The sequence below is a fragment of the Chaetura pelagica genome, unplaced genomic scaffold, assembly GCF_000747805.2.
Source record: "Chaetura pelagica isolate M959 unplaced genomic scaffold, ChaPel_1.0 scaffold139, whole genome shotgun sequence".
NCBI classification, from domain to species: Eukaryota; Metazoa; Chordata; class Aves; order Apodiformes; family Apodidae; genus Chaetura; species Chaetura pelagica.
Window position 1 is genome coordinate 1,456,121 of NW_009970717.1, and position 25,802 is coordinate 1,481,922.

Below are 25,802 nucleotides of genomic sequence, written 5' to 3' on the forward strand. Positions count from 1 at the left end.
CCTGCTGCTGGAGCACAGTCGTTGGCTGCTGCCCACATGGGGGACTGCAGGATCTGCATCGTGTCGCTCCACTGGCTGACAGGACTGCTCAGAGGATACAGGGATGTATTCTGACTGGGTAGCGTGTTTGTGACAGAGGACGTGTGCTGCCAGGGTGCCTTTGGAGGCCAAGTTTTGGTTTTATTATCCTGAGAAAACAAAACCAGTTTGGTTTGGTTTGTTTTAAGCCGACACCACTTTTGAGACCATACTTAACACATCGCATTATATTATCCCTTCCTTAAGACATTTGCAGAAGATGTTTGAAGGTAGAATTGATGCACATATATAGCACTCTTAAGTCTTCAAGGACCTGCCTATTGCAAAGCCTTTTTATTTACTTCAGCATATGTACTTGACACATAGTAGCCCCACTCTAAGCCAGAATTTCTAGCATGACAGGTAATAGATTTGCTGATCCTTTAGTTTTCTCTCCACAGACAACTGTGTTGCCTCTTACCTTGAAATCTTTGTGATAACTTCTGCTACAAGGGAAAAAGATCAGTGATTTCCAATTTTAGTATTTAAACTTGGTAATTTTGATAAAAGCATCTGGTAGCATTTGAGTGCAAATAGTTTGGGGTTCATCTGAGGCAACAAATACGGAGAGACATGCTATTCTAGTTTTCCTAGTGTAAGCCACCCCAAAATGCAAACAGGAAAAATTACTAAGCAAAGCCATTTTCAGCTCACCTGATTACGGTCATCTGCAGCAGAAAGAAGAGGTGGTGATGGCAGCGTGCTAGGTTCCTGTTCACCACTACTGTGTTTTCTGCCAAAAAGAAAAAAAAAAGTGACATTTACTTTTTTTTTTTTTTAAGTGAGTCACCCACATTCATCTGCCACTGGCACCTACTATTCTGTAGTTTCAGGCTGTCATACTTGACAGCCTAGAATGTGTAATGACATTTCATCTTGTTTCATGCATTTTTGCTCAGTACTTTCCCTTGCTGTATTGTTTTAGGTGTGGTATTTTGTCAGGCCCTGGCTTGTAGAATGGTTTTCTTTCCAAAGCAGCATAAGAGAGTAGTACCATTAATTCAGCTTGAGTTTTTGTTTAATGAATCACACTGTTTAGAAACTTCCCTTTGTTTTCAGAGCACTACCTAAAGCACAGGCTTCTGTTCTTGCTTCATAAATCGCTCCATAGTCAGTTGCTAGATCTCTGGTGGCTTAATCTGGTGGCGGATTAATTCACCCAGAATATGCTTACTGTGTTTCCCTTCCTTGCTTCCTTTTTAAAAACACAAATAATTTCTACTTCTGTGGCTGCTGATTGGATAGGTCTCTTGCATTAATTTCAATTTAGCATTTATTGAAGCACAGTTCCTGTCCCCCTATATTGTCGTGTAAAGATTCAGAAAAGAGCCTCTCTTGTGGTTGCTTGCTTTCAACCTGCTTGCCTTAGTCTCATTATTTTCAACTCCAGTATACTTCCTTTCAGGCAATGCATCTAAAAATAGGTATTAAGATATAATCTATAGGAAACTGTCATTATCTTGGAAAAGGAAAAGCATCAGACCTTTTCCAGCCACACTGAAGTTTCAGCTAACTGGCTATTTGCAGAGATGCTAGTTTGCATAAGGATACAACTACTAGTGTAACTGCCTTTGGGAATCCCTAGCATTAAAGTCAGATTATACCCTGGATCCTTATCAGCATAGAATGAAAAATGACATTCACATAACTTCCATCTAGTTATCAGGAATTTCCTTTGTGTGGCTACTCAAATTACCAAAAAAAAAGAATATTCTTCCAAAGCTGTGTGTTTTCCTGTTCATTTTGCTCACCTTCTCTGCTTTACAGCAGCAACAAGGTCTGGCCCTGAGAACATGGAGAACAAACTGTCTCCATTAGCTGAGGATGTCTCATCACTTGAGCTGGCAGAGTCTCCTTGAGTACCAGACCAGCTATTTGTCACATCACTGCAAGAAAAAAAAGTTGTATTAGTCCTTGTATTCATAGTGCCTGTTCCAGACTTTATGTCCTAGCTAGGTATGCTGAATCTTTGTCACAGGTGGTACTTCAGAAACTTCACTGCTTTATAAAAGGTACCAGTAATACAACTACTTTCAATTACATACTTCTGAGTAATCACATAAATTGCTTTGATTGTTACAGTCACTTCATATATATTTCAGTTAAATAATTCTATAAATTAAAAGTGGCTCTCTCTTGGTGAGGAAGGAGAAACAGTGATGCTTGGTTTTGGACTCACTACACAGTTGACTTCTTCATTGCAAAACTGAACTAGAACACATACTTGTCCTACTGATTTTAAGTTAGGTTGAGAGTCATGGCTACTATGGTATGAACAAATGGACAGAGAATCTTGAAATGCTGCTGCTGTAATAAACAGTTGTGATTTGGAAGAGAACTACTAATATCCTTGCTGTTAGGTATCTGCCTTACAGTAGCAAGATTAAGTGGCTAAAATCAGGATCCTGGTTCAGTCAGGCGCTGCAACTTTGATAGTATCACTTCTCATCAAACCTAGGTCTTGAAAAAAATGACAAGGTTTTCAAAATACTGAAAGAAAACTGTTCTGAATGAATCTATGCTATAAATTCCATACTTCCTCAGTTCAAGTCAAAGTTGGTATACATGCCACTAAAAAAAGACATCAAACAAATGTCAGTGTTCAGTATCAGCGAAACAAAGCAGGGCTCAGATTTCTCATTCTCGACATAATGAAGTGCAGCTTTCACAGATGCAGCAGCAATTGGAAAGATCATCCAGTATTCCCACGTTCTGCCAAGTCTAACAGAATCATATACAATAAAAAGATGTAGCCTGCCTAATCTCTTACCCTTCTGTGAAATACTCAGGAAAGGGCCAGGTTTTATGAGGATCATCAGGAAGAGGCCAGTTGCTGCGTGTGTTGCTGGGACGACGGACATGCTGTGCTTGCCTTTTTTGTTGCATAGCCTGGTTGACCCCAGCAACATAGCGGGCAAATTCTGGATCAGAGCCAACTGAATAAAAGAAACCAAGAAGTCAGTTGCTGACATTTCAGCTATTTCTACTGCAGTTATCACCCTCATTTAATCCTTTAGGCTCAACCACACCTCACAACAGAAAGTAACTCCTTCAATATTAATAAATGCCAGAAAACAGTTGATACCTCTTCACAGAGCAGGGAAGAACACTAGAATGGAAAATGGTTTTTAAAAGTAGATATGCACCGTTCACCTGTGGTGGGTACACCTTCCCCTTGCATTCCATTAGGGAAATAGTATTTGTCACTATGATGATGTGTATGCACTGAAAGGTCCAATATCCCATCAGCAGACACTGATGGAATTAAAGCTGGTACATTTATCCAGGCTCAGCACAAAAGAATGTACCAATCATTACAACTGATTCTATATTGCACCACAATTTCCCACCATGTTGTGACCCTGCCTACTTCAAGAAATCAGAATCTCAGATGGATCACATATGAACATACTGCCCACAAATTGTCTACTTCTTACAAAGACTAGACAATTTAAAAAATGTTCTGATCCTGACCTGCAAAATATCTCAGAATAAGCTTGATAGTTACAGAAAACACACTAATTCTTAAAAATAAAAATTATTCAATTAAGTGTTTTGTGTGTCCCAAACACCTGATAAGGGCTAAGCATGTTCTTGAGCAGACAAAGCAAAAGCCTTAATCCCAAAGCTCAATTGAGCAGATAAAATAATTAATGCATGAAAAAGACTGCTCTTATGTGTCAATGTAATTGAGTTTCCACAGCTTCTGTTTCTTTCTGCCTTTTTTTTTCCTGAGGGAAAACTCTGCAATCTGACCAGATTTATGGAAAATGTCTGGACTACATGCATAGTAATTGCAGCAACAAGTACAGAGCTGCTGGCTTGCTGTCTCAGTTGTAATTTAAGAGTGAAGACTGAAGAGTGTCTTAACATGAATGCCCAGCTCAGGAAGCAGAAATCAGTCTTTCATAGGGTGACTTCCCAGCATTCTATTCAGCATTTAGAAGATAATTTTCCTCATTTTCATTTGGCACATTCAAAAAAGAGCTCCAGTGTTCTGCTGGATGCAAATTAAAATTAAAAGAAATTAACTTTGTTTCCATACATTCTTTGTTGTCTAAGCAAGGGATGGAGCTGTCTGACAGCTGTGCAGAAACAAAATATTCCCACTAACACCTGTTCTCTTTGAGAAATAGCTTTATGTCAATTTAAGATGAGGCTGGAAGTTAGACAGATACTTTGATCTAAGGATAGATTCTGAAGGGCATCAAGGGTTTTTTCCTGTGGATAGCATAAAGTACTATTCAAAATAGTAACTTGTGTTAATTTTTACCTTAATAAAAACACATAAGGTAAAGAGTTTTTTCCAAGATGTTTTTTAATGCATTCTTTCATATCTGTGAAAGTAACTAAAAAAAGACCTGTAAATATCAACATTTCTTCTACTAGTTCTTGCTCTTGACATTCCTTCAAGTTCTTATAGATTATAAAAGTACTTCAAAACACATTTTTAGTTGCTAGTTAAGCCTTTGACATGAAAAGCCATCAATTTTGTAAGTTCTAAATTAGCATTTGCATCTGAAAAGTGACAATTTTCAGGCTGTAAAAATATTTATCAGAAAAGTAATGCCATTTGTTTTGAATTACAAGTGTACAAAGTCCTAAGAAAGTCTAGAAATGAAAGTGTTTCTCATTTTAAAGCCTTATGTACTTCACTAACTAGAGTTTAGAATGAAAACTTCTACATCACAGCTCAACCAGACAAATTATATTAAAAGTTACCTTTCCAGTAGAAGAGTCTGCTGGATTGGAAATTTTTTTTTAATTGGTTTTGGTTTTTTAAATCCCAGATCTGTGGAAAACACTGTTTACTTATTGCTTTAACTGTAGAAACAGATCTTAATCTACAGAGCACCGTTCATCAGCTTGACTAAGCCACCTCTTCAAAGTATCAAAGTCCTTAATATTCATCATATCAAATGGAAGAAAACAAGTAGCTTTATTTTTTTAAGGAAAATACTCCAGAAATATAATGGATTCAGAATGCTAAAAATGCCAGTCCTCTGTACAAATGCATTTTTTTGCCTACACATACGTGTGTTTGGTGCTTAGTTAAAATCAGTTTATCCTTCCTCAAAGGTTGTAATAATCCTTAACTATACACCATAAGTATGTTTAAATAAGATGATGCCAACTCAGACTTAAATTTTTAAGAAGCTTTTGTTAACCTAACTACAATGCCTATTTTTGCCTCATAAACTTGACTCATTTATCAACTAATTGACAAAATAACTATCAAAATTATGAGTCAAACGAGCTGGTTTCTGAGATGCCTACACAGTCCTCACATACACACGTGTGCAAATGAGCACAGGAAGCAGATTCCTGGTTTGATAAAAGGTTTTCCTGTTTGTTCTAGTGCTGCCTCCCTCCAGGCAGTTTTCATAAATGAATACAATGTTCCTGTAGCCATGTTCCAGGCTAGCAGAAATTATGTTGGAGATAATAGATTTGTAAGCTGTTCTTAGTAATACTATCAGAAGAATTTATTAATCTCCTTTTAAACTCTACAGTCAATTTCCTAAGTCTTTAGCTATTTGCTTATGGCTATAAAATTTTATCTCGTGACATCTTTGACAATAATCCTTTTATATATTTACAATTTATTGGTGGTTCAGACACATCTGGCAAACCACATGGCATTTGCTCTTTAGTCTCTAATCCTTCAGCATCCAACATCTTCACTGCAGTAACAGTAGCAGAGGAACCAGTATGACTCCCATGGATTTGCACAGTAATGTTGGGATATGGGAAAGATGCAATCTGGCTTTATCTCCAGACTGCATAACTGATAAAGAGCAGGATCATTTTGGGTAGAGGTGAAACAGATAATTTCAGAAGTTTGGTTTTAAACAATTTTACAAATTAACAACTGGAGGAACATAATCTGCAAGTATCTGCTTTGGTATTTTGATGTGGTCCATATCAGAAAGGTCACAACTACTACTACTGGGACAAGAAACAAGGGATTTGTTCCCCCTCTTGTTTATTAATCAAACTTGCTTGTATTTTAGTTCACCTTCTGTTAAGAAATAAAAAAGCCATACATGTAATACCTTTTTGCTTTGTAAGTGCCCTAGCATCTGGTGGATAGCACTAGGAAGTGAGTTATTACTAGCAATATTTAATAGTATTCTTTGTAAAAGGACCCTTACGAAAAAACATTATAAAGGAAAGGACACCCACCTGCAGGGTCGAAAGGCAAGATTTCTCCCAACATCCCAAACACTCCATCAGTTTGGTCACGATTTGGCCACGTGTTGTTTCTAGGTCCTTGTGGTTTCTGTCCTAACATCTCCGACATCATATTGTCCATGTAGCTGCTCACAAGACCCAAGCTGTACAAATCAGAGCTTAAATCTGAAAAACCAGGATTATTCCACTGGTTAATATGAGACAATCCAGCTCCAACAGCTTGGGCTGGCTGCTGTGAAGAATTAGTGAGCCATTTAGCAGGTACACGTTGCTGTGGTCCAATAGGTTGAAGCAGGTGTTGGTAGTACTGCATCTGCTGCTGCTGCTTTTGTGACTGTTGTTGCTGTGACAGGCCTTGCTGGGAAGGATGCATTGGTGTGTGAGAGACAGACTGCGGCTGCTGTTGTACTGTCCCTGATTTTTGTTCTGTTGCTGTAGAGGATGCAACAGAGTTCCTTCTTTTCACCATTGGAGAAGTCTGCTGGGATTTGCCCATGTTAAAACCAGACAAAAAATCTATAACATCCTGCATTTCTTGATCAGTTGGTAAATTCATACCTTTTTCATCCTTGCCATCATCCGGTTTGAAGAAGTTATCCCGTCTTTCAACCAGAAACCCATTCACTAGCTGATTATTTGTGCTCTGAATTGAGTGCAGTGGATCTGCGGTCCTAGGAAAATTACCAATGTTCAAAATGCTTTGTAACCTTGCATCCACGTGAGCGGGCATTTTAGCTTTGTCCTCTGAGTTGGAACTTATAAAGACATTTTTGGAAGGTGTACTGGGGATTGAGTAGCTTCCAGTATTACTTGTACTGGTGCAGGAAGTTTTTTTTGTAAACCGTGAAGTCAGTTTTGAGAACGTCTTTTGCAGACCACCTGAAGATTTGCTTCCATTTCCAGATGGCATGTCAACTTGATTCCCAAAGTCTGATATTTCACGCTGTAACTGGATCTGAATACAAGGCAAAGCTTGCTCCCTGCATCAACAAAAACATGTATATCAAACCACCAAATAAATAACCCAAGTTTGTACTTTGGAGGAAAATGTGCATTTGGGTAATAGTTACTGGAGGAAACAAAACTAAAGACTGCCATGTTCATTAGCTACTTCTCATGGTAATAACACAAATTATTACTAGTATTTGCAATAGCATTAACTACTTTCCATTCCTGAAGAAATTCTAATTGTGCTTCAAGATCTAAATGTAGGCTAATTTAAAATAAATCAAGTATTCTTGACAGAGAGAAACATACTGTTGTAAACTTGGATAAGCTGCTGGTTTGATGTTGGTTTTTTTAGAAGACTGCTGAATTTTATGTACCCACAAGGTACCAATTTCTTGCCCTCAGTATGACCCTTTCTCATGAACCAGCACTGCCAAATTCCTCAGTACAGATCTTTCAACATTGTTGGCTTGATTTAAACTAGAGAGATAGAGTATGAAGCTCAAGAGGAGATGTACCTTCCTTCCTTCCACCTGTGTATGTCAAACACAGCAGTATAGAGCACATCTACTAGTCCCAAAGTCTTCTCTGGATCCAGACTCCTTTGTAGCAATGACATTGTTGCTGGATCTTCTTTCAGACACCTGTAATCATTAAGTTTAACTTATTTATTTATTTATCTTCATGAAACAATTTTACCATGCTACAAAGATAATAAAAGGCCAGTTGATGCTCCACTTTCGCTCCCACAGAGGTGCAACTAATAAAGGCAGCATCATGTGTGCATGCCTGAGGGTTCCTAAAGGCTGCGCCTGCAGCCCCAGTTTTTTCTGATGTTGAATATACAACTAATCTAACTGTAAAATTAGGAGTTATTTTAAAATAATTATTAATGATTAGCTTTTCAGCTGAGCAAACAGAATTCAGGCACAGAGGTAAGAAATAACAAGTACCCAAAGCCCATTTCTGAAAAATGGCAAGAACACTCCAAAACTTGACAGCTAACACTCCCACGGGTGCACTGGGGGGTCTGGTGCTAAGAACCCCAGCCTGACATATCCAAAGGTCTGAGGAAGGTTTTACTGAGCTGTGAAGATGCAGGATTAGTGAATTCTCCCCACTAATGGCACAGAACTGCGACTGAATTTGAGGTGAACTAAGTACAACTTAAATCTCAATATTGGCACGTGTCAAGTGTCTGACCAGCCCCTCCAGCCGAGGAGCAGAGGCACTCTCCCTGTTCGTCAGCAGGCGGAGCTCTTCCAGAGCACACAAAGCCTGGCTCCAAACTATCCAGTTTTATTTTAGTTCTTTGATAATAGAGCAATTTACATAAAGAGAACAGAGAAGTGCCAGTTTACACTATATAGAGGAATTAAAGATGTATTTGGGTAAACAGACTATCGGTTGACTTGTCCTTCCGGACACACCGCTGGTACCATTAGTAACAGGCTATCCCCACTGCAGATTGAGATGAATGAACTGTCTTGTACTGAAATTCCTAACACTGGACTAAGACAGAAAGGAAGTGTTCTAGTTCCAAATCGGTTTCAAAAGGGAAGAAATCATCACCTAAGCTGTGGATTAATCCTACCATTCTTTCCTGGGTAGTCAACTAAACTGGCATCTCTTGGAGCACAGAGTTCTGCTTTCATGACAGCACTTAAAGAACACCTCAGTGAAAAAAAATATTTAAAAAAACCCCACTAAAACTAAAATTCTCAAATTAATCTAATTCCTGCCCTTCCTGAGGTAACTGCTGTGAGGACCTGCCAGGGAGGAGCATAACAGGAATACTATTGAATTTATTTTTATAAAGCTTCTCTTTCATCATCAAGCCTTTACTTTTTCTTTAAAAGTGTATTTCAGTGCCCCAGCACTGCCTTCCTAATTTCCTTCAGAGGCAGCACTGGTACAAAGACAGCTGAAGTACAACCCTCAGTCTGTCAGGAATGCTGGTATTCAAACAGTTCCAGAGAAAGGAACTCACTAAAGATATGACATAACTGCATAGTACTCTTTCTTCCATGTGTACTGCAATATTTCCCCCCTATATATTTCAGTCATAGTTATTAGTTTAATCTACAATGCAGTATTTTTATTTACCAAGTTGATGGAACCTGCACCACAATTCTGGATCCTTCTAAACTTATCTGAGGAGCATATGCTTCTTTATTTTCGATCTGTGCTGTGTCCACAACCACCTAGCAAATGAAATGAAAATAAAAAGAAAATTATTTAAATAATGAATTCTAGTTATTTTATCACCCTGCAGTTAGGATACAATAGTCTCACCTCCCTGCCACGCTACAGGTGAAAAAATAACCAGCGAAAAACAAATCAACTCACAAAATCATATAAATTGACTTCTATTTTAATATATTAAAAAAAGAAATAAAATTAATAGTTTGATACAGTAACCCATATTTCAAGGACTTAATTCTTCTCCATTACATATTGTAGTTATGCATCGCTAAGTAGTTACCAACTGCTTTACCTAACAGCTGGTAGTTATCAATGGCTTCATGTAACAGCCCTTACATTTGAGAGCTTTGGCACTATTAGTACTTTAATAGCTCCCAAACACCTATTTATCAAAATATTTTAAATAACTTCACTGCAGTGTATGGTATGCTACAGACAAGTGGTATTTAGTCTGAAACTCTTCACATAGCTCACAATTCTTAGTACTCCCCACCTCCTTTTAAGGTTATAAAATCCCACACCAACATTTCTCTATTACACCTAATGGCACCTACTCAATTATAAATTCTCTATTATATGAAGAGAAGAAAAGTGTGTTCATTTTGTTGAATTCTCAGTCTTTTGTAAGACATTATCATGACACATGGAAGATGAAAGTCTTGAAAATTAACCTATTGTCCTGAACCTTTATTTTTACAGAATCGAAAAGGAATGGATTCACTTCAGCTTCATTTAAACATTAATACCAGTGATGGTAAGCTCCATATTTGGTTTGTGCTTTCTGTTGTTGTCCAATCTGCATGAGTTGGCCTTTTTGATCATTTCCATAATTTCCTATTTTGGTTATGCTGAACCAGCAGCTTTTTGGCAGCAGTCAGCAGTTCTTGCTCTAGTGACTAGCAGATTAGCTGTATCCTTGAAATGGCAAAAGTTCTCTAGTATAAATAAGCCTCAAGGGATAGTACTGGCTGTCTTTTCAATCATCCTACACTGATTCTAATTCTAACTGGTTGTTTATAACTGGTTATGAAGAAATGTGAAATACAAATGCTGAGTGTCTTCTCTCTCTTGCTTTAACAAAGCCATCCAATGACACTTGAATACAATTATTTCCCACTTTTTAGATATTTTACCATAAGACCTTGATACTCCTTCAGTTGACTCTCAGTGTTTCCCTGAGTGTATTCAAACTTATAAAACATGTTAAAGCACAGTGACAAGACCATGCTATTATCCACTCATGAAAATACTTCTCATTCAATAACAGGGCAACTCCAGCACATTTTTCCTTGTGTTTGGACCATTTTAATTTTATGTAATTTGCAATTTAGCTGTATCACAATTATAACTGGGATAAGGAGAGATGTAGTTTTCTCAAGAACAAGTGGAAGGAAAAGTTTCTCAAGGAGAAATGAGATTTTTCTCAACTCCCAGGAAAAACACTCTCTGCATCTCAGACCTCTAAGTCAGAACTAAAATTCTGGTTTGTGCAGAGCTAGATCAGCTTCTGGTACTGGTGCACAATGGTGCTCATGGTCTGGGCTTTATTGTGGGTTGTTCACCTCTCCCCCCATATCTTCCTTTTTTCCTTTTTAAAAAAGTTTTGCATTTCTCAACCTTTGGTCAGACTTACACCACCTGGGATTTAAAGAAATCTAGGAGATTTTATGTTTCTGCAATGTACGTTGGGTTTTGCTATAGAAAGATCTACTGGCACAAAAAAGGGTGCTTCAGTTAAAATCTTCTCTTTCTGAGTTTCAATGAGGCCAATTCAGAGTTTTATTTCCACTCACCCTCTTAATTAAACTGTTTTAACACACATTACTTTTATTCAACCATGGAGACTTCTTCAGTAGACTCAAATCTGAAAATAATTTTAAAATATATATGCTAAGGAAAAAAAAGGCAAAACTTCACTTTAAAAAATTTCTGATGTTAAAAAAATGGAACCTAAAATTACCAAGCAAACTAAGTAACATCTCATTGTGCTTTCACTCTTAACAAGCTTCTTTTTAAAAGACACATGGCAAGATAGGCTAAATATTGTAAGAGTGTCAGATAATGTTCTTTTTTAAATTTAGTGTTTAAATGACGAATTGACACACAACTCTAAACTAACGCAGAGAGTTCCGTTTTAAAAGCTGTCTAAAAGACTACGTAATACTGTCCCATGATTCATCTATCCAAGTTCTATACAAAATAAACTTAAAATAAACATATTCTCCTTCCCTGCCTGGTGAGAGCTTAGAAGATGGCTTCCTGTTCATCAGAAATCTATTGTTCTTATTTTACAGGTGTTTCCTCTCTCATCTCCACCCAAAGAATGCTTTAAAGAAGCAAATTACAATTTCTCACCATAGCATGAGGCTACCTACTAACATAATTGAATCTTGTATAAAATCATGGCACAAACTTAATAAAGAAAATCCTCAACCCTCCCACCCTGCCAAACTGTAACAAATCAAAGTGAGAGTGAAGGAGAGAAAGCTACCAAGTTTTCTGTCATGTAGAGGTCATTATTCTTTGAAGATAGAAACCTGCTACTTTCAGAACACGAGGTTCATTTGTAGACATCCATGATTCAACACAAGTAATATTTCTTAAATCAGCACTGTCATTTGGGAGAATGTTTAAGTTTTATGCTGACAGCTCTCCAAATGTTATGATAAACCTGAAGAATATCAGCACTTTAATTACCAACAGGTCTAACTAGGTATGTCTAGACTGGGGGACACCAGGAGATTTCCAGACTCCAGAGCTGAAATGTGCCTTGGGCCACTTCTCAAATCTCATCAGGGCAGGACTTGGGTGTGCACAACCCTGAAACTCCCCAGAAAAGAAATGGTGGGAGGTGCAGCATCCTCCAAGGCATTCCATACCTAGACACTCTGGAGCCAAGAACTCCTCCTGAGTTACAGCACACCCTCATAGGGCTGCTGAGAAAGTGTTTTCTTTTTTGGCCTCATTTCCTGTAACCTCCTGATTCTCAGCATCCTACCATGAACTATGACAGGTGAAGACACAATCCCACTTAACCATATTCTTTTTTCTGGTTCTTACTGTATTTATTACTATTTAATACATATTTTCCTTGAAAACACTTCAGTAGAAATGTAATCAATCCTACTATTCCACAGCTGCTTTCTCTCCCTCCAAAGATACCACCTTCTTATGCCTCCCTGTAAAACTTCCTTATACAAGGTGGTTAATGTACTACTGCCTCCTGTCCTTAAATCCCTGCATCACTCTGAAGTAAGGATTGATAGCAGATGCTCTGCTGTTATGATATTGATGGTCTGTCTCTTTGATTTTAAGCTTTGTTTACATCATAAGTCAACCAAAGTCAAGTATTATTTCAACCTCTATCTCTAACAGATACTTAAGGGAATATCTGATACCTATTATCAAAGGAATGCTGATGTAGAAATATCTGACAAATTTATTATTTGCAATTTATCATTCACAGTTATTGGAGAACCTGTTATTGGTACCAAAAAATGGTTTAAAGAAATAGGACAGAAGGTCAAAGTCACTTAATCAGCTGTGAAATTTGTTTTAAAAAGGTGTTATTTACAAAGTATGTAACGATATGGATCTTCTGATCAGAAATTACAGTTAGTCACAAAGTCCTGATGGCCTGCCATCAGCCTGAAAAAAGAATCAGCATCTGAATCAACAAGAAGCATTTAGCTCATTGTAGGTTAAAGGTGATTCAAAGAATAGTTGACAGAAACTATCACAGGCTACAGTGTATCTTCATGATTGCACTTCCTACTATTGCATTCTTACCCTCATTTGTCCACTCAAATGAAAACTCACAGTAGGCAAAAAAACCCTGTGTCATGAACAAACACTTAATTAAATGAAGAGATTACAGTAATTAGTTGGATTATGGGAGCACAAATGCATTTTCTTATCAGAGTGTGTTCAAAGAATCTACTTTTAGCAACTGCTTAGATACTGTCAAATCCATGGGGTTTGTTTCTAAATACATATGTCTACAATGAAGTATTTAACTGCTCTCTCCTCTGTTGGAGGTGTCAGGCAGTGTTGCTTGGTGCAGAGGACTTCCTGGTTTATGTCAGGCAGGAAACCCAGCTTCCATTCAAAGCAGAGGGGAAATGAAAAAATGGCAGTTTTAAAAACTAATCTGAGAGAAAGGGGAAGGGGGTATTCCTTTTAACACAGTCATCTGTAGATTTGAAAATCTTTGTTTCAGTATGTATTGGAGTTTTCATTGCTTGTGTTCTCTCTAGTAACAGAGTATGAAGCACACAAGACACTCTCCTGTTCTATCAACTACAGACAGCATGTACCAACTTGCATTATATGAGGATACATTTTGCTCATAAATCAAGTTAGCTGCAGCATTAAAAATGGAGAAACACAACATAAGACACTGGAAATGAATTTCCAAATGCTTTAAAATATCTAGTTTCTCTTCAGGACGCTTCAGTAGCCCTTCTTCCACTAAGCCTACTCATAGTCACTTACCAGTCCAGCTTGGCCAAATAACAATTGTACAGCAGTTTTGCAGGCTCCTCGCCAAGTGGAAGGGCAAACCTGATTTAGTACTTCAGTAACAGGAGAGTCATCCCGTGGTGTAAGTCCATTATGGCATCCAGCTTCCTTAATCAACTGCAGCATTGTGTGCTGTAAAAATAACAACTACGTTATACTAAACACACTAAACACATTCAGAAATGTTAACACCAATGCTTCCGTATGTATTTTATCATTGTTCTACACTTTTAAAACTATAATGTCCGTTACCTCTGAACCATCTTGTATAACTTGAAGAGCACAACTGCAGAACACAAATCTGGAAGAAAGTCTCTGCTATTCCAAAATCAAAATCAGTATTTTTGCGTATATTCTTGCAAAATGGTTTAATAATAATAATAATAATAATTTTTAAAAGGCAGCATTTTGAGCTAGATTTCTATGCTTCTCTCAGATTAGACTGAATTTGCTCAGGTGGTTGAAATGTTATGAGAAGCAGGCGTGGACCTACAATGTTATCAACACCTTGTTTCCACAGGAAGTCAGCCTAAAAAACATGCACTTTTAAATACAAGTTTGGCACTGAACTTCTACTGTTGCTGAATTTTAAGGAGTTGTTCTTTTTTTCTTTTTCCTCCTTTCTGCACTCCTGTGGTTAGAATCAGGGTTATTACCGTTTTCAGCTTCAGGTTTTCTGCTGCAGACTCATTAAAGGATATTCCTTTCAGAAAATGTGATCCTATCTGAACAGGTACAGTGGGCAGTTCACACTGAATTGGCTGAGGTGGAGTTTGTCTCCTTCCCGTTTGCTGGGCTTCAGCTTCACTGCAACAGCCCTGAAATAAAGGAGAACAGAAGAAACAAAGACATCAGAAAATCCTAATATTAGTCCAATTTTTTTTACAAAAATAGTTATTTTCAAGGTGAAAAGGGATGAATGAGAAAGAGGAGGTTTAGCAGATCCTACCTGAAGACTTGCTTCAATAGCTTTTGGGTTCAAGTGGAAGCCAGCTTTCATTGCATATTCACAATGACCTAAACTGTCCAAAGCCACTTTGTAAGCCTGACATTAAACAAAAAGTTGAGACAGAACATATCAGCAGATATGTCAGCATGTAGTCATTGTGTCTGGATACTTACATAAGAATTGTTACATGGATTTACCCTACTCAGTTCTGCAGAATACACACATTTATCATCTAAGATTGAAATACCGTAATTCTAAAACACCTCGTGGCTGCCCATGGTACATACTTCTGCAGTAATACACTCCTTCCATATTTCACTCCTTGGCCCACTGACTGTGCTACATGCCTGTGAAAGCCTCAGACTTAAAAAATTCACCTGCAAAGCACTGTCAATTTTCATGTTTAGCTCTTTGAGCTGATGTTCAGGGATCGCCACACTCTGTGAGCAGAAGAGTTGCTGAACTTCAATTCCGGCCAAACATCCATCACAGCCTCTTTCTCGCAGTCGAGCTGTGGCCTGTAATGTAAAATAAAATTCCAGGGTAAAGAGGTTCAATGTTAAACTATGTGAAGCTTAATTGCATTTTAAAAAATAGCAAAAAACCCCACAGAGTTTAAAACATAATAAAGGAGATGAGAAGCGATACCTGGTGGAAAGGAACTGTAGGAGATTATTTTTTGTAACTTATTAAACATCTACTGCTACTTTGGAAGTAGAAATCTCACGTAATTGGCATGGCACATAGGTGTTGGCTAGCTATTTAATTCAACATTGTTTGCTGCTACTATTTCAGCTCCCCCTCAGAACTAAGGATCCTGTTACACAGGCCACATGATGAAGGCAGTTAGAGGAGGTACTTGTAACTTCAATGTAAAGGGTATCACTTGCCACAGAAAGAGACGATACATTTAATCACGTGTACAAACAATCCTGTGTACATAGGATGATACATTTAATAAAATAAAGAGTGATTACTGTGGTGCAATTTGAGAAGAACCATGCAAGACTGTAACATCAATTTAGCATAGCAAGAGAATAGCTTTAGGTAATGATTTTGAAAAATATGAAATATGAAAAGCCAAGTATCTAATGTTAACTGTAAAATATTACACTACTGAACAGAGTAAAACAAATAGAAACCTACTCTCAACTGCACTTAAGGCCTCAGATACAGTTTATTTTTCAGTCTGGAAAAGAGTCTTGCTCTAAAGCAGGATGTCCAAACCAGGGATTTTTGGTACTACAGCCAATGGACAGACACACTGTTCACCCCATTGACACATACAAAATTAGACCATTTTCCAAGTCTTAAAAAGGAAAAATAGTTTTGAGCTACCAACAAAGTATAATTTTAAATTTTATTCTGAAATAGCCATGTATCCTCCTGCCAAAGAGGCTGATTTTATGTGGAAATAATGGATTGCCTTCCACTCCAGAAAGTAAAAATTTGGAAAGATTTCAGTACTTCAAATCTTCCTTCTATCAAAATGACTTTAATATTAGTCTATCTACAATTATTTATTTACAAAGCATAGATTTTTCTTGTGCTATACTAGAAACCCAAGCAAATACTTCCATTTTTTTAGTCAATCATAAAAATTGAAAAAATTTCTTCTCTTGTAATTCTGAAAGTAGTGAGAATCTGTGCTTTTCTCTTCTCCTCATGAATGTTTAATAAAGGATTTAGCATAATACTTGCACTAAACTCTATTTCCAAATACAGATTTTGTCAACAGAAATAGCTGAAGTGGGCTGTGAAGGAGGTAAAAAAAGAAAGTTAAGGTCCCAGATTCTGCAAACTCAAGTTTAAATTTTAACCACATTTTAAACAAACTTGATAGGAATTGATTGCAGGACATGTCTACAAATTGTAACGCAGCTTTAAGGAACTAAGTCTATTAAACATAAAATTAGCTATTTTTATGCAGATGGAGTGAAGCTATAGCAGGATTATAATTATCTTATTATAAGTATCTTACAATTATCTGTAACACACCTAAAGCACTCCCAAATCCCTGTTTTATCCAGTGAAGTAAATTTATGCTGCAGTAAAATTTACAAATAATTCCTCTGCATTCACAGTACTAAAGGAAACTTGTTTGCTTTCAGATACTTTGCAGATGTTAGTTGATAAATGGAAACCTTGACAAGATTTCCAGTCAGGATAATTAATATGCTTGTGTGGGCTGCCAAATTAGACCTCAAGAGCACATGCTCCAAGTTACTTGAATTTAAGGAAACCATGCACTCAAGTGTCTGAATCCATTTTGATCTATCAGTCTGCAGACTACAACAGTGTAAGCAAAAGCAGAAAAGCTCATTACATTATTTTTCTTTGTAAAGTACTTGTTTCAGCAAGAAAAGTAAGGATTCCGCAGATGGCAAGTACCTGTGAAAATACAAGTCCAGAGAGTGGCCTTGTTTAAATAATACAATTAACATTCCAACAATTGATGGATCAAGCAACATCAAGCTTAAAAGCATGAAGACAAACGTGTTAAAAGTTACTGTACAGATTTTTAAGTATAAAATTGAATTAATACTCAAAACTTAATATAAATAGGCATGATCTAAATTATTTTTCATCAAGATTTTGCTCTGTTTTTGAAAGAGTTGTTACATGTTTTTGTTTTTAAATTTGCTGTCTGCCAAAGTAGGTATGAACATTGTTAATTCATTACTAAAAAACCTGCTATTTCCACTGTTTGTGGACTCCTCATGTACAATCATATCACAAAAAAAAAAAGTTTACACAGGGCAAAGATGGTATAATCTCCATTTGGTAAAAACAAGTTTTAGCATCTGAAACTAACTGCACTATGTTCCCCCCCCAGTGTAACATGTCATTAAAGACAGATGTCTTCCTTCTTCATTAGTTCGTCCAGCCTGAATTCAGGTTTCACTAAATTTAACCAAATTTCACTAAATATAATGTAACAGTAAGAATTCTGTACCTCTGCTGCTCCTCTCCACGATCTTATTGCATCTTCTAGCTCATTTGTGGGGCTTAAATTTGAGGCTCCAGCCCCACTAATGTTCTTTCTCTCCTGAGCTACAGCTTCAGCAAAGCAAGAATGTGCCACCGGCTGGACCTTCTGCAAAGCTTGTGACAGGAACTGAAAGTGGACCTGCATCACCGTCAAGAAACATCGTCCAAGTACCTGCAGGAGAAGAAACAAACAGAAGCAAATGGTTTCCAGCAAATAGAACATTTCACAAAGTTTCCTTTCTTCCTTTTTGTTCAGTGTTCAAGGTAAGAAGCTAAGTTCAACTCAGATATTTTTTTAAATAGAAATAATGCTTCAGATAATAAGTAACAACTGATATTTAACCATTAACTTGAAATAAGGTAAAGAGTGAGTTAGCACTGGATTTTATGAATTAAGGGGAGTTAAGAGTGATCCCACGTCACTTCTACTTCTGCACTGAAGTTATGGTTATTTGAATGAAAAGCTTGTTAAGTTAGTTAGCAATACTGAGCACATGAAACAATACAAGAGGGAATAGACTATAATCACAAGAACAAAGTCAACAGCAAAACCCACTTGCACACAGACCTAAGCAGAATTTATGCTAAAAACCCAAACCAAAATAAAAATCAAAAAAATTAATACAGTATCATAAAAATCAGACAAGTTTAATCCAGCAGTCTATCTTCCAAGCAGAGCAATAATCAGTAGTAAGCCTGAAAAACATTTTCCTATTATATGCACCAGTGTCAACGCAGTGCCATTTTTAGAATATAATAGTGACTACAGAACACACACAAAGTTGCAGCCCTGTCACTTGCATTGTCTGACAGGAACTGCTAATGCTGGCACAAATCTTCTCTTTAGAATATTTCCCTGAAATGGGTCATGTAATTCTCAGAGAGCCTAAGGAAAGGCAGGGAAGGGCTGTTGGTCCCTCTCCATATTCGCTGGGCTGTGTCCTGGGCCTCTGATCCCTGTGTGTTTCCATCTCCATTTATCTCCCTCTCTTATATGAATGCTAATGAGAATTATGACCCAAGACAGACACGTGCCTCAGTTACTACAAGCAAAACAACAAGGTCAATATCTGAGTATTTAGGTGCATGCACCAGATGTGGAAGCACAGATGGAAGTGGAACAACCTGGAGAGGAAAGCAGCCCAAATGGGAGTGCTCTGTCTATCTTCAGGGCCACGCTGTCCTAAGCGGACAAAAGCTGATAGCACAGCATAAATAAAACACAGGAGAGAAGCAAGTGTTTTTCAAATTACTGTAAAAAGTATTGAAAAGCTATTCACAATATTTTGTTTCTTTTATGGAGTTTGTCACACAAACTGGTTAAAAACGTATATTTGAGTTTGATTTATTAAAAAAGACTCAACTTGAATTCCATTTTAGGAATAATTTTAAAAATGCACAGATAATGTACAAAGCCGTCATGCCTTGGAGCAAATAAATAATCTGGCTTATTTTCAGCTACATTCTTCTGGAATACAAATATTCAGACACAAAGATCTTACTGGCAAGACTCTGTAGTCACACGAACAGTTATATGCATTAACTATCTACTCCAGAAGAACCAGTGGTGGCAGTGCTTTTTTCCATCGCATCCGGACTCCTTTTGACATTCCATTCTGGTTCAATCACTTCCCTTCTTTGTACAGGCATAAAATTAAACATTTTTGGTACTTTGACTGACCTCTGAAACTGGAGTTTGCCTTATTAAAAAACAGTCACAAGTGATAAAATGAGTAAAACTCCAACTTTCCTGGCTGCAAGATTAGAAAGATTTATAAGAAAACTGCAGGAAAAGGCAACTGGTGATCTAAATATTTCTGTGTAGGAAGAATACAGTTCTCAGGGGAAGAAGAAACTAGGGCTCATTAGGAATTTCAAGCTGATTAAGTTTCAAAGAATATTTAAGGTACAGAGGTTGAAGTTTCCCCTGCCTGGGAATAAAGCTCAAAATAAACAAATGATTCAGTTTTTAAGAGGCAGCACACAACATTCCTAGTATAATTTTACAATGTCAAACAGTAAAGATAAATAGTAACATCTGCTTTACTGAACTTCTATTTTGTTTGAAAAATAATCTGTTTCAGTCTTCCTCAGAAATGGGCAAGGATGGTTTTAACTGCTTAAATAAAATCCAAGTGGTGGAGGATTTTTGCACTGTTAAACACTCACTGCAGATGCCAAACTCACTTTGCTTTAAAGTTCACTTCTTGAGGATTTTCTTCCAAAGACCTGAAACTCCTGAATGTGGAAAAGTATGACCACCACCAGTTTAACAAATACACCAGGGTTGGACAGCAATTACCAAAGTGTGTAAGCAATACACTAAATCTCTGATGCAAAATCTGCAGAACAACATTAGCATATAGATGCATTTTTTTCCACTGTTAGAGACACCACCATCTCTTTTTCAAGTTTATTTTTCCCTGTTTTCCCATGCATAGTGTTTGACACTCCTACTTTACACCATAATAAGAACAAACTAAAACCTAGAGGGCTATGTAGTAATCAAAGATGACTGGAATCATCACAGATGTCAACTAGCAAGTTTTTTTTGGTAGTGGTGCTGTTTTCTTAATCCACGTCTTAGAATAATTTATATTACAAATACAACAAGGTCTTCAGCTTGAAAACTTTTTGTCCCAAGAAATGCAATTCTAGCATCCTGCCTTTCCTAACCCGTTACCAGGTAGGACAGCTATCTATCTCAGCAGCTAAATAACCTTTCCTAAAAGGAATGTGTCTTCCTGTTTAGACAGTTGAAAGTAATGGGGACTTGCTGGGGATATCTCACTTTGGACTTCCTTGTCGCTGAAACAGGTGATGAGTTTAATCAAACTGGCTACATACAAGCAGGAACAGCACATGGAGATGCAGTGTTAGGTTGCTCTGCCCTGTGTTAACCTCCAAATGGGGGCATACAATCAACTTTGGAATATTTTGCTGGACAAAGTGCACACATAAAATTGCCAGATTTCCTTACTCAACAGTGATGCCATGCATATTCCCTAGCAAGCAAATCTCATACAAGATATTCTTTAAAACAAAACACTACCACTAATAAAGTTACCAAATAGCCAGTGTCAGTCTTCCAAACTTCATACACTGACCTGCAGTTCCAAGTACCATTTTATGTAGTAGAATTTTTTTTGTTTTCCCCCTTCTCTTTTTTTTGCAATTCCTGTAAACAAACAAAACCCTCAAAAAAACAAAAGGCCACAACTCATTTCCTTTAACAGAACTCTTAATGGTTTCAGTAACAATAAGCCCTGTGGACAACCTGTTTACCCACTGAAGAGACCAGACTGAAATAGCAATATAATAAAATCAACTATGAGGTAAGACACAAACTGGTATACAAAGTTATGAGATAACCCCCTTTCCCACATACTACTGAAAGTACGCAGAATAAAATTAATTTTCACTGTGTAGCAATGCCCTGCAGTTCAAAAGAGTGATCTCATGACTAAAGCATCTCCAAGGGAAGACATGATCCTGCTCATTGAGTTACCTACAAGATAAACTAGATTCCAGAAGAAGTTGCACCTTTCCATCTACAGGATGGAAAGGAGACACGAGACACCTAGCAGGCTAATTCCTGCTAGCAGTCAACCTAAAAGTTCAGTAGTGAGTAAAAAAACATTTAAGTGTTAAGCATTTTAAAAATAAAAATCAGCAACAAATTGTAATACAAAGTATTCCTAAAGACAATGCTAGCAGTTCTGAGAGCAGACCATGAGATTATAGACAAGGACAAGAGCACAAAGTCATTCCAGCAAGCCATAGCATTTCCTACTGATTTGAAGCAGCTTTTTGCTACTAACAGTTCCTCAAATCAGAAATGTCTGAAGCCAATCCCTGCAAATCACAAGGAAGATAGTAATTTAAAGAAGTATTTCAATTGGGCTATTTGCTAAGAAAAGCCTACATTTTATATTTACTCAGAGATTTTTGTCCCACCAGCATCTCGTTCAAAAATGTGTTCATAAATGTAAAAGCAAAAAATTATCTCAATTTAATACAAAACAGACTGTCTTAAGTAAATACCCAGTGCCCATTCATGCTTCCCTTTTGTTTAGGAAGGCAACACTTATCTCTCTCATTACCCATTTTAAGACAATACACAAGCTCCATGTAACTAAAACAAGATTCATTCTTTGTATTTTCCAGCACTGAGGCTGCTGCAAAGCTTCACAAAAGATGAGGAAACAGACAAACTATTTCCCAGTTTTTTATGGTTTTGTTTTTGTTTGGGTTTTTGTTGTTTTTTTTTTACCCCCCACAGGATTTCCTTTAACACTTTTATTAACAGATGTACAGTTTTACTGCACTGTTCCTGCTTACAAAACTTGAACAAGCGGTCTGGAAAACTTAACATAAAACGTACTCTTGTTCCCCCTGATTTCCAAGCTGTTCCTCACCCATGCAGGCAACAAAACACGTGAGAATTCAAATGTTTTTTGAAAGGGGAAAAGGAAAGGCAGAAAATAAAAATCAGCATTTGCATTTCTGAAATTAAGAAACCTTGGGAAATTCCATCTGTCACCAACACTTTGATCAAGAGAAGTCAACTTCTTACACATCCTGGCACCCATCTCTGAATTAGCAAGCTCTGTTCTGCTAAAAAATCTCACCTACTGCTGCTACAGTCTAGGTTTTCATTTTTCAGTCCAAATCAAAGTCAGTGTATGTTTATCAGAACTTGAAGTTTTCTTGATAGTGCCTTCCCTGGAGGCTAGAGCCACTCTACTAGATAAAAGTGTGGCACCTCAGAAAAGCTACAGTTCTCTCCTAAATTTCTAAATCCAAACCTGCTCTGCTTATATTTCTCATTCTTCCTTACAATATACAGCCTTTGTTGAGGAAGGTTTAGGAAAAGTACACTTCCCTTAGCTGGGCTCATGCACAGATAAAGCCTGCTTCTCATGTCCTTCTCAAGAATTTGGGGTTCCTGTCCTCCCATCCCACCGCTACAACTCACCTCCAGCTGCTACAATAATAGAAGACTCCATCCCTCAGAGAAGAGGCTCTGGAGGATCTCTCCATAGAATATTACAGAACTGCCACTCAAGACATCTGAAAATTCCTTCTCAGTTCTTTCAGTCATCTAACTAGAGAATCTGCAAACACAGTTTCAGGTATCACTGCATTTCCTTTCCTGTTTTCCAAAAGAAAAATTATACTGCCTCTCACTCTTTTCCCTTGATGAGTGAATTTGGATGAAATCAGGCGAGCCCTTTATATTCTTCTGTTTCCACTGTGAGGGTTTTTATTCTGCTGGTAGTTTTATTAAAACTTGGGGGATGAAACTTGTTTGGGGGAAAAACAAACCACACTTTTAAAAAGATGAGAATTTCAGCATACACAGCTCAGTCTTTAAATCACAGAAAAGCAGAATGAGTAGAAGAGGCTCACAAAAGGTCATCGTACTGTCCCATGCAAGGCACAATTTCACCTGGGTCAGTTTTGCTAGATGCAGGTTTAACCTGTTCTGTAAGTTCCTCATGTTGGAAGCTCCCTGCCCTTTGTAGCAACCCACGTCAGTGCTTCACTAACATTACAAAGTATTTCCACAACAGCTAATATGAATCTTTCCTTCTGAAATTTAAGTTTATACTTCTTATTCCACTTTACATGGACACAAAGAACAGAACTCATAAATAACTGCCACATATTCTAGCAGCTTCTCACATACCTGAATAATTCTCATTTTCCTTCTTAAGTCTTCTCTTCTGTAGTCACTCTTTTCAATTTGTCCTCTGAAGTCCTATTTCCTGGATGTCTGATTAGTCTTGCTACTCTCCTCTGGTGTCTCTCCAGTTGCTCACTATTTCTCTAAGAGCAACAGCAGTGGTGCATGGGTGCACTGTCGTGTTTAAGGCCGTAATAACCAAAGTGAAGAGAGTTGAAAGCCTATTTCATGGTTCTTGCAGGTCATAGTCATGTTACACACATGACAGCTGCCTCTTTGCACAACAGCAACAATGCTGATTTATTTGCAACCACACAACACTGACTCCTACTTAACATACAACTACTAGAACTGTTCTTCAGAATTGCTGCCTGGTGGACTCCACTTGTGAAGCTGAAAATTTCTATTTAAATACTATAACATTCACTTTTCCCTTCTCAATTCCATCACAACTGGAAAACTCATAGGTTCCATTCAAGACTGTTTTTAATTCAGTAGACCCTCCAATACTCTTGTAGATCAAAATCAAGATAAGAGAACTCAAAAATAAGTTTTCCACTCAGGATGGAATTATGTAGGAATAACTTACATATAGGAAGTGTCAAAACACAAGGAACTTCTAAAACCACCAGGGATTCATAAGTGACTACCACTTAACACTGTCTGTTACGTAATTCAGACATTTACTACAGGAGAAATAGCCAGAAATACCCAGCCAGGCATGAGAGCTGAGGATCTTCTCTACTTCAAAACCTCTGAATTCTGATAGTTGGGGTCTTGCTGCCAGTGTATGGAAATTATAGCAACATCCCAACAAATTTTTATAGCACAAATCCCTGATGCTAGCATGGTACGTTCCCTTTAAGCACAACAGCTCAAAAAGACAAAAATGCTTTGAAAAGCAATAAAACATTGAAATTTGTGTAAAATAGTAAGTCAACTAATACACAGTTCTACACAATCACTGATGACAATACCCCACTCCCAAGTGCTCAGGTCTCCCTTCAGAATGCATAATACTGTGGAAAGCATTGGTTAACTTAGAATATGCTGGCTTAATAGTGCTAGAAATATTACTAACAAACTTGTTTAAAACTTTTACTTAGTTGGTTTGGAAGGGCAAGGTGTTGTTTTTGTTTTGTTTTGCTTTATTTTTATTTCTAAACTTAGTGTGGTTTCCCCAAAGAAAAAAGAAAGAGGTTGCTGCATTGCTGATTGTAACTTGAAATAATATAGAAGATTATAATTTTGAATTATACAGATAGAATAATTATAATTAATCTTATTTAAATAAATCTTTAAATAGAGTACAAGTTCTTACATAGAAATACCCACTAAATATCTAATTCAACCCAGTTGAAAGCCAAGCACTGCAAATTACATAATACTTCCAAGAAGAAAACAAGAATATTAGAGTGTCTCTTTTTACCAGCACTGCCCACAAATACAAAGCAAGGCAGAGAGAACTTCTGGTGTAGAAGTGATTTTGAAGAGATGTCCAATTAAGGAGGAATGATACAAATTCACATACAAACCAGTAAGGTAGCTTACCTCAATGTCTTGTAGGCTGAACTCTTTTTGATCTTTGAAGTTCGCAGCTCCTGCACTCAGTTCCATCAGCATTTTTGCTATTTCTGGTTTTATTGCTGCTGTGAGGCGACTCGCTGCTTCCATGACATGTTCCTGCACGTCTTTCAGTTGCATAGCTGCCTTAGAATAGTGCGAGTTCCTAAATACACTGCTGAAAAGGTCTGTAAGGAAAGTGCTCGTACGGCAAAACACGTTGAGTGCATCCAGATATTTGGAGATTCCCTGCTGGATGTCAGCGATCGGCGTAGTGTGGGGCACGGGATGGCTGCAGCTGCCCGCAGCAGCTGAGGAGACCAAGGGGGGTGCTGGGGTTGTAGATGCCAGCGGAGCGCTCAGGGTCCTGCCTAGCTCAGGCATTTGATACTGCTGGTGTTGCTGCACTTTTTGCTTGGACCCGCCAAGCAAAAAGCGCCGCTTATAGTCCATTTTGCTTTCTTGTGCACTGCAGCAATACATAAGTGAATGCTTGTTCAAAGATTTCTTGAATTAACAATCACTTGTCAAATTCTTTCCTCAAATATATAGTTATGTACAGTAACAGTGGAGGACTGTGTACATAGGTTTCACAAAAGGCATTGCAAAAAGGCAAGCGTCTGTATAATCTGTATCAGCAGTGAGAAAGGCAGCAGATTTGCT

General features: G+C 37.5%; 1 protein-coding gene across 1 annotated transcript in view; it reads right to left on the bottom strand.

Moving 5' to 3' along the window:
- KIAA0355 (KIAA0355 ortholog) overlaps positions 1 to 25,802 on the bottom strand; it is a 25,931-nt gene extending 129 nt beyond the window's left edge. Inside the window, 13 exon segments of the mRNA XM_010006173.1 lie at positions 2 to 188; positions 733 to 811; positions 1,830 to 1,964; positions 2,849 to 3,014; positions 6,265 to 7,253; positions 7,740 to 7,865; positions 9,328 to 9,425; positions 13,921 to 14,079; positions 14,604 to 14,765; positions 14,897 to 14,992; positions 15,274 to 15,414; positions 17,853 to 18,059; positions 25,128 to 25,802. Coding sequence (XP_010004475.1) covers positions 2 to 188; positions 733 to 811; positions 1,830 to 1,964; positions 2,849 to 3,014; positions 6,265 to 7,253; positions 7,740 to 7,865; positions 9,328 to 9,425; positions 13,921 to 14,079; positions 14,604 to 14,765; positions 14,897 to 14,992; positions 15,274 to 15,414; positions 17,853 to 18,059; positions 25,128 to 25,622 — 3,040 coding nt within the window. The 5' untranslated portion in view covers positions 25,623 to 25,802.